This window comes from Prunus avium, chromosome 6 (genome assembly GCF_965620075.1).
Source record: "Prunus avium chromosome 6, drPruAviu1.hap1.1, whole genome shotgun sequence".
Lineage (NCBI taxonomy): Eukaryota > Viridiplantae > Streptophyta > Magnoliopsida > Rosales > Rosaceae > Prunus > Prunus avium.
The window spans coordinates 2,864,323-2,873,205 of NC_142289.1; the positions used below are offsets into that span (position 1 = coordinate 2,864,323).

Consider the following 8,883-nt stretch of genomic DNA (forward strand, 5'->3'; position numbering starts at 1 on the left):
TGTAATAGAGATAGAGAAAAGAGGAGGAGGAAGAAGAAGAGAAAAGGAGATCCAATTGAGAGTGCAGACAGAAAATGGCAGATCAAATCTTTTCAAAATTGTCAGAAGAGCTGGTGACGCATATCCTGTCAAGGCTGCCTCCCAAATCTCTCATGCGATTCAAATGCATCCGCAAGTCGTGGTATGTTTTGATCACTACCCCTAAGTTTGTAGAAATGCACCTCTCCAACTTCAATTCCACCCGACACCAAATCTCCACCCCCTCCACCACCATCCTTTTCAAGCATTTTATCCTCACAGACCTCAACACAGACCAAAAGGAACTCATTTTCTCGATGTTTAATCTCCGCGCTGATGATGTTGACAATGATGATATGGACGGTGGCGATGATCACCTCCGTCCCGTTTTCGAGGACCTTGAAGTTTCTTGTTTTCGAGGTGTAGACACAGGGGCAGAGTTTTATAGGGTTGGCGCGGACATTTCAAGTCATTGTGATGGGATCGTCTGTCTGACTGATTTCCATAAAAAGGTGGCCTTATGCAACCCGGCCATTAGAGAAATCAAGCTTCTTCCTGAATCAGAAGTTCTTCTTTCTTCCCCGGAAGAAGTCGCCATACTTGGGGTAGGGTTGGGGCGTGATCTCAAGCATTCTAAGAATTATAAAGTCGTCCGGCTTGTGACTTATGGAGACAAAAAAGTTGACGACGATCGCTTCGTTGTTCATCCTCCGAGAGCAGAAGTGTTCACCCTGCAGGGTTCAGATTCGTGGAAAGAGATCGAGATCGGGAACATAGTGACAAAAACCGGATTCTTTTGGCCTCAGCATGCTGTGTCTGTGTACTGCAAGGGTGTTGTTTATTGGCCCGCAACAGATAAGGACAGGGAGTACGTCGTCAGCTATAATTATACAGACGATGAGTATGATTACGGGGAGGAAAACGAGGGCGACGGCGACGAAGACAACCCCGAAAACAACGAGCGGCAGGCGAGGGAGGAGGAGGAGAGGAAGGAAAGGGACATGAAAGCAGGAATTCTTTCGTTCGACTTTGGTGAAGAGGTGTTTGATATAATACCGTATCCTCCCGATGTAGGGTATTATGAGAGCAAGATTTTTGGGGTGTGGAAGGAAAGCGTTGCTATATTTATTTATGCGTCAATGCCAGATTGCTTTGACATATGGGTGATGGATGAGAGTGGGAAGAAGGGTTCCTGGACAAAATACTTAACCTTTGAGCCGGAAAAGCCATTGTTCCCGTTGGCGTTGTGGAAGAGCGAGGAAGTTGTTATGGTGGCCAGGGATGATGTTGTGCTAATTTTCTACAACCTTGAAACCAGAAAGTTTAAGTATCTTCCTCTTAATGGTGTGTTTTTTGATCGAACTCAAGCTGTTGTTTGTGCCAGCACTTTGGTTTCGATCCAGGGAGACAAATAAACTCAGTAGGGCGAAGATATATATATATATATATATATATATATATATATATATATATATATATATATATAATCGTAGCTCTCGTCCGAAATAATAAATTTATATCTATATTTTGATGCTTGTTTCTATAATCTTGGGATATCAACATTTATTTGTTATTTGATTATGTGGCTAATCTTGCATCAATTGGATGTTTTCTAGAAGTATATTCAATCTTTGAATGCAAGATTTTTTATTTCTGTTTTCTTTTTGTTGGGTTTAGTAAAAGTATATCAACTTTGATAGTTCTTGCCGATGGGTCTAGTCCAGTGGAAAAGGATATTGACTTACAGATCAATGATCTCAGGTTTAAACCACCATGGTACCTTGATAATGTGTGTGAAAACTCTACTTCCCGTTGTTGTTTAGACTAACCTTTAAACAAAGTGAGATGAATATAATGCGACAACATGTATCTCATGATCATAGATATAACAAGAGAGGATGAGTTAAGTGTTTTATAATTAAACAAAGATGTACACTTGTTGAACTACGAGTGTGCCACGTCATAAGGAGAAATAGGTTCCCCTAACGCATAGGAGCGAAGCAATGTTCATATTTAAATTCTCATGTTGAGTTATATTATATGTTTTATAGATAGCTTAGCTTCATAGGGAAGGGAAGGGAATATATTTCATGCTTTTAAAACCTTGTTGTTTGTATGAATGAGTATCAACTTCAATCTGTCTTGGACTCAAGCAAAGTACGTATAAAAATAGACCAGCCATTATGAGACATTGGGAATGAATTATATATACAAAACCACATTTTCTCTTTTTAAGAACACATCAAAGGAAAAAAAAAATTGTTGTTCTTTGATTGAAATATCAATACTCATATAAACAAATTGAGATGAACGGGGTGCGACAACATACATATATGACCACCACGGCAGAAACTCAGGCAACTGCAATTGTTGCCACCTCTCATATACATAGAAACCTCTCTCTCTCTCTCTCTCTCTCTCTCTCTCTCTCTAGATATGAATACGCAAAAATTGACACCAAAAAATAAAAAATGAAAAAGAATTCATCGTAGAGCAACCAAACTTCCCTCAACACACCATAAAAGTAAACTCATCATCGATCACTTAGCATTCCCAGATCTTCGCTTCCCTTCACCAGGACCTGCCTGCCTTCCAGTTCTATGCAGAGGCTGACTAACCCCATTTGGTGGCTTCCGTGATGGCGAAGGAATCAATGATGGAATTAAACTCCTGGTTACAAGCAGATACATGGAAACAGTTTATCACAATATATCAATGCAGCTCAAAGAAAGCATTGCAAATTGATAGAAGTCAGAGTTTACCTAGTTTCCGGACTCCTTACTGGCCTGGGATAAGGTTTCTTTGGTTTTGCTCCCAATCCATTCGGAATGCCAGTCGCTTTCGGGGGATTAAGTTGCCAAAGCATGTCTGGCTCCGAGCAATCACTAGTTGCAGCCTCAAGCTCATCAGAGTCATCCGTGGTGGCTGCCTCATATCGACTCCTTTGTACTTCATAGTCTTGGCTCTCCTCTTTGTTTGCCATTAATTTGCCAAAGTTTTGGTTTTCCATGTATAACTTTGGAGGGTCTGGGAGGCTGCTCGGACCAAACATCTCTGGCAACTGTCTGTTGTCCACATCCCAACATCCTATTCCTAATAGATTTTCTTCTCCGCTTGCATTTTCCTGCTTGTTCACCATCACCTTATCAATCCAATCACCAGAAAGTACTGAGTCCTTATCATCCTCCTTTCCACTCAATCCAGGACTGCCAATCTGTGGCCAGGAAGGTGAACTCCTTAGCATATCATGGAGATCTAAACTTCGCCTTTTCGGCTTTGATGCAGTGTTTTTCCGAACCTAGTGCAATCCAAATAGAGATGAATATTTGAAGCAACATATAGTGTTTAGATTTCATTAAATGACATAGATAAAATAAAGTCTTTGGCATATAAATTCAATACTTGGACAGTACCTCTATATTTCCAAAATCCTCCAATTGTTGCCTGGAACCACCAGACCAATCTCCAGTGCTTTTCTGACTAGAATGCAAAGGGGAAGACCCAGCAGACTTGACTCTAAATCTTTCTGGGCTTAAGGATTGAGAATGTTGAAGCTGCACTCCCTGTCCTTCCTTCCTTGCTAAGGCTGCCTTTAGAGTAGCAATCTGAAAAGCAAAGAATAAATAGTAAACAAGAGCTTCACCTCTGTTGTTCTCCCTCCAAATCATCAAGAATAAATTTATTGCACATATAACTCGGAATAATAATATAAGCCATACTCCACCTGTTCTTTGAGCTCTTTTACATCTGCACTGTCTTTGTTAACTCGAGCAGCACCAAGCTCAACTGTGGAAACACGTTCCGCAAATTTGAGTGTACTAAGTGTTTCTCCAAGAGCTTCAAGCTCGGGGCTAATGTGAACAAACATGAGCGTCTTCGCTTGCCCTCCTGTTAAGGACGAATCAGATGATTAGACTACGCAAAAATAAAAAAAGAGAAAATGTCTATGTAAGCTCAAGTTTATTAAACAATCTTACCAAGTGAGTCTTGGAGCAGTTGTGTGAGTTTACTATTTCTATAAGGAACATGTGAATTCTTTTGAGCAAGAGAGGCAATGACATCTCCTAAAGCTGAGAGAGACTTGTTAATATGTTGTGCCTCCTTTAATCTATCTCCTGTCACCTCAGATTTGTCAACTCTTTCACTTCCTGCCAAGTCAACTAGATGCATACAACCACGGAGAATACTTCCAGATGTCAGGTCCTTCCCGTGAACATGAACTGTCAAGCAGCTGTTTATGGTAACATAAGGAAGTCAATGTCTACGGCTTTATGCGTATGAAATGTGACAGGAGTTAGTTTAGATGGACTCATAATCACTTCAGAATTTTGCTCAAAATGTTAAATGAGAAGGGAACACGATTCAAATTACAGTGTATCATTAATCTTACCTATGTGACCGACTACTTCTGTCGTTCATGGCTGTGGCACTCACCGAACGATTCTTATGCCCGAGGTTCATCAAATATATAACATCAGATGTTGATGATACAGGAACAAGGTTTGCATCGGGTACATTAATTCCATTTTGAGAACTGTTACGAATTTCTAATGTATGTTAGAGTTAAGAACACACAAGAATATGATATGTGCATTGTAAAGAAAATAACAATAAGGAAAAGTGAATTAGTGTCATGGCTCATGAAGGATATCTTTTGTTGGTGGCATCCATCGACAGGAGATCCCGAACTTGCTCATTGTAAATTTCAAGCATCTGAACAGAAATTCCATAGCTAATGGTGTCCTTTCTCTGTTCTGATAGAAGAAATAGATCACTAAGTGCTCTATAATTTACACCTTGACTTTCCTCTGTAATGTCTCTCGGTCCAGTCTTTATTGGTAAACAAAATGAATCCACAAAATTAGTTCATTATTTTTCAGGAGTCAACTGGCCAAAGCATAAAGATTACATGATGAAATATCTATGCACATAATTTACCATTGTGAAAGTTTTTCCTGATCCTGTTTGGCCATAAGCGAATATACAGACATTGTAACCATCAAGAACAGACCGAATCAGAGGCTGCGTATCTGAAAATACCTCCTCTGCAGTGAAAGAAAAGTGGCAGTGAAAATGCTGACATATATGACAGGTTAGGAATGAACACATATGCAGATTAGCTAACCTTGGGTTGAAAATGGACCAAACACTTTGTTGAAACTGAAAGATTTCCGTCCCTCTTTGCCATATTTTGAAGGGGTGATAATCTTAATACTTGTGTCATCAATGTGATCATAAGTACTGGCACGATTTGATTGCCCAGGCAAGAAGGGCCGCACTCGGCAGTATACCCTTATATTTCCTAACCAAAATAATTGATGACCATTTAATCTTATAGAAAACATAAGTTGATTTTTAAATATAGAAGTCAACACAATTTAAGACCAGAAATATTACCTTTCAAATCCTGGACTTGATTGTATAACTTGCGATTTTCTTCAAGAACCTTCTGGTATCCTGTTGCTGCATGAGCCAAACCGTGCAGGTGCTTACCTACATGGGAAACTAGTTATGGTCCTCCATTGAGAAAGTGAAACAACTTTAAAACATTCTATTTCGGGGAAGCCAAAAAATGTGAGCACCCTAAGCTAGCCTCGTTGAAAAATAAAAAATTAGACCAATGTTCGTTTAAAGTCATACCTAGGCAGTTGAATTCCTCCTGGTACTTCATCTGTAGAAACCGCATTCCTGCTTTTGTGTCATATAGAGTATGTTTCAATTCCTACAGAATATTAACAAAAATTTCACCAGTAATTTAGGGGATATTAACAAAATTTGTAGCTGCTAATATGATACAACTGCAGTTTACCTGAATATCTTTCTGCTGTCGGTCAACCAGCATTTTCTGCTTAAAAGACTCAGTTTTTGATCCCTCTTCATGGTCAGATATTTCTTCCTCTTTGATATCAGCCGCAACTTTCTCTTCATGGTCATCTACCTTCATGTCAGCAGAACATTCAGAAAGAGATCTTTCAGGGCCAGACAATGTCATATCTCTGGAAGCTGTTTTTATCTGTCATTTTAAAAATCAGTACAAGTTCTGTGAGTCAGGAAGCAATGAGCTTTCTTATGAAACAGTAAACCAATGTTGAATAAAGACAGCTTCTTACAAGTGAATTTTGGCTTGCTAGCCGATGCTCAAACTCCTCCATGACTTTACTCAGCATAGATTCCACAATCTGTTAAAAGCAACAGGAAATTGTTTCTCTAAGTAAGTAATGTATACATGCATATATAATGAATTGGAAAAACAAGTGCTCAGGCTAACCGGAAACATGATATTGTGAGCAAGAATGTGACCCTTAAAAGACCAAATAATAAACTTCTAGTTCCACTAGATGTTCTCAATATATGGGGAGTGTATACCAATTTCAATGGATGGCAGCAAGCTACAGAGCAATTAATGGCCTACTTTCATGACCGAAATGAGTGAAAGTTATTTTGATTCCCCTCCACATCATTATAATTCATTAAGAGAATCAGTATAACAGGCAGAAGAACATTTACGAGTGGAATTTCTTCTTGTCTCCTGTCGAAAAGCGCTTCATGGACTAGCATGTGTAAGGCATGAGAGGAACTCTGAAGATCAGAAGACAGAACAATTATTTTCTGCAATTGATATCTTCACTGTAAAAATAAAAATTTAAGAAACATCTAATCTCACTAACTGCTTCATTGATATCTTCACTGGACAAACTATCTAGGGACTTTTCTCCCAGTGATGAGGTCCTTGTAACGGAATTTGCAAAGGGTTCTGAATTTTTTCGGAAAAAGTATTTCCCAGAGGTAGGTGGTTTGAAATTTGTACCAAATTTCCATGATCCAATTCCACCTCCTTGTTTCCAGTCATTATATGATTTCAGTGCTAGAACAAAGTTCACAATCCTTGCAGATTTTCCTCCCTGTAAATTCAGAATGTGGAAAAATGTTACTGCAGAACGACAAAATAAACAAAGTAACGATGCATAAATGTTTGCTGGGTACATTTCAAACATCCATAATTGAGGGAAGGACCTAGAATGGACTCTTCAAGTTTAGTATCAATGCAACCAAAACAGCACCAACCTGTTCCAAGTCAGAGGCTTCAAAGGTTGGAAGCCCCATTTCCTCCACAGCCACAAGGAAGTTTCTGACATTTTCGAAGTACTGATACGCAGATAGAGCTGCCCCATCAGGAATAAGAACAGAGTCGGAAGGTCCTTCAACTACCTAAAAACATATAGGCAGCTAACTTTATAAAAAACAGTCGATAAATAAAGGGCTTGAACAAAGACAAAGTAAAAACCAAGTTGAGTCATACCTTCAGCACAGCTCCGGGTTGAACCTTGTTAAGAACATTACAAAGGATTATCCCACTTCGCAATCCAAGCCTGAAATCTTCTTCAGAAGGCTCAGCTGGCAAATCTTTACCCCCCACAACTCCGACCATCTTTCTCAGCCACCTCGCTGCTTCATACCTTCTCAAGGCTGCAAAATAGCATGGCAACATTCATTTTTTCACTTGCCATATACCAAATCTCAATGCAATGATTATCACTGAAGAGGTGATCAGAAACTTTGCTTCTACTCTCGAATTGTTGTTGTAAATTTGAGGTCATGATATTTAAACTCATCTCCAAGTTCATTGAAAGTTTAATACCAAACTTACATTCAACTAACTGCTTAGTTTTCAATGCCAAAATTCATCAAGAAAAATTACAGAGATATAGATAAAAACGAGAACAAATTAATCATTCCTCCTTCCACGCAGAAAAATTCAGCATTCTAGAAATTCCAAAAATCGTTGCATTAAATTTGCATCAAATTATTATCTTACCACATATTGCTTGACAAATTCGTAATCTTATCCCCCAAAATTGGTAAAACTCTACAAGTTTCAATCGAATGTAAAACAGAAAGCCCCCGAGAAATGGAAGAACCAATAAACTAGATAAAATAAAACTCAAATTAATCCAAATTCAAAGGTCGAAAAGATAAAGAGAATGAAGGAAAGATAATTACAAGCTTCCTCAGCCTTCCTGGAAGCCAAGTCAATATCGCTTAAACGACTCCCATGCTGTTGAAGAACGTCTTCAACCACAGAAGCTATAGAGAAGGGCAATACTTGCTCTGTTGCCATTACCGCCAATAAAACTCAGAAAAACAAAATGTCCGGCCTTTGAAACCAACTCAAATTCAAAATTCAACTCCCACCCATTAATCCAAAAGGCCCAAGATATCTAAAAACACAATTCAGAAGCCAAAACTGTAATGGGAATTTAGAAAAGTTTGATTCTTTCTTTCTTTTTCAGGTGAAGTTATGAAAGTTTGATTGAATTCTCTGAGGGAGAGACTGAAATTAGAAAAGGGGAGACTTGGTTGTGAAGATATTAGGTCCTATTTGAGAAAAGAAAAGAAAAGGAAAAAAGAATTTTCAAAAATGAAGAGAGAGAGAAGATTGGGGTTGGATGATTTTGTCGTCCTTTCCCTCACTTTCTCTCTGTTTCTCAGTTTTCTGGGGTCTCTCTCTCGTTTTAGCTTTGTTTCCCTTCTCTCTGTCGCTCTGTCTGTCTAATATTGAAGGGAAAAAGCTACACCGAACCTAGTTCCGAGCCTCTCGGAGAAACTAGGCTTCAACGGTTTATATTTCACGCGTGACAAAAGCTTTTAAAATTAGTTGGCTATAAAAATAAAATTGGTGAAAAAGAAGACAAATCAGAGAAGGCTCTTTGCTCAATTGGATTGGTGGTGGATGAAATATATAGTGTCTCGACAAAATTTACCTTTTTCTTCTTCTTCTTTTTTTTCCTTTTTTTTTTGTTGAGAGATGGAGTTTTTCTTTTTCTTTTGTCTTGGAAGGTGGATTAATGGGATTGTTTCTGTAAA

At 38.7% G+C, this 8,883-nt stretch overlaps 3 protein-coding genes across 3 annotated transcripts; 1 reads left to right on the forward strand and 2 right to left on the reverse strand.

Annotated features, from left to right (window-relative positions):
• Positions 1–1,439, forward strand: LOC110762836 (F-box protein CPR1). The gene has a single exon (XM_021965532.2). It carries the CDS (start codon positions 75–77, stop codon positions 1,431–1,433), a length of 1,359 nt encoding a protein of 452 aa, XP_021821224.2. The 5' UTR covers positions 1–74; the 3' UTR covers positions 1,434–1,439.
• An 827-nt stretch (positions 1,440–2,266) lies between these two features.
• Positions 2,267–8,594, reverse strand: LOC110762861 (kinesin-like protein KIN-14I). Its single transcript, XM_088255276.1, has 17 exons — positions 8,020–8,594; positions 7,319–7,485; positions 7,084–7,227; positions 6,687–6,920; positions 6,526–6,597; positions 6,129–6,197; positions 5,828–6,031; positions 5,659–5,740; positions 5,416–5,511; positions 5,144–5,320; positions 4,957–5,063; positions 4,409–4,848; positions 3,996–4,249; positions 3,743–3,906; positions 3,432–3,623; positions 2,781–3,316; positions 2,267–2,688 (listed from the first exon to the last, which is right to left on the reverse strand). Exons 1-12 carry the CDS (start codon positions 8,135–8,137, stop codon positions 4,657–4,659), a joined length of 1,662 nt encoding a protein of 553 aa, XP_088111402.1. The 5' UTR covers positions 8,138–8,594; the 3' UTR covers positions 2,267–2,688; positions 2,781–3,316; positions 3,432–3,623; positions 3,743–3,906; positions 3,996–4,249; positions 4,409–4,656.
• Positions 2,559–4,437, reverse strand: LOC148293488 (kinesin-like protein KIN-14F). Its single transcript, XM_088253937.1, has 6 exons — positions 4,409–4,437; positions 3,996–4,249; positions 3,743–3,906; positions 3,432–3,623; positions 2,781–3,316; positions 2,559–2,688 (listed from the first exon to the last, which is right to left on the reverse strand). The coding sequence occupies exons 1-6, from the start codon at positions 4,435–4,437 to the stop codon at positions 2,559–2,561; spliced, it is 1,305 nt and encodes a 434-aa protein (XP_088110063.1).
• Positions 8,595–8,883: the final 289 nt, after the last annotated feature.

Excerpts from the sequence above, each read along its gene's own strand:
- LOC110762861 (XM_088255276.1), bottom strand. The coding sequence starts at position 8,137 with ATGGCAACAGAGCAAGTATTGCCCTTCTCTATAGCTTCTGTGGTTGAA. Across the intron at positions 5,512-5,658 it reads GGAGGAATTCAACTGCCTAG|GTAAGCACCTGCACGGTTTG; the intron begins GTATGACTTTAA and ends TTTCCCATGTAG. Across the intron at positions 5,064-5,143 it reads TGGTCCATTTTCAACCCAAG|AGGAGGTATTTTCAGATACG; the intron begins GTTAGCTAATCT and ends CTTTCACTGCAG.
- LOC110762836 (XM_021965532.2), top strand. The coding sequence starts at position 75 with ATGGCAGATCAAATCTTTTCAAAATTGTCAGAAGAGCTGGTGACGCAT.
- LOC148293488 (XM_088253937.1), bottom strand. The coding sequence starts at position 4,437 with ATGAACGACAGAAGTAGTCGGTCACATAG. Across the intron at positions 3,907-3,995 it reads ACTGCTCCAAGACTCACTTG|GAGGGCAAGCGAAGACGCTC; the intron begins GTAAGATTGTTT and ends CGTCCTTAACAG. Across the intron at positions 2,689-2,780 it reads GTAAGGAGTCCGGAAACTAG|GAGTTTAATTCCATCATTGA; the intron begins GTAAACTCTGAC and ends GCTTGTAACCAG.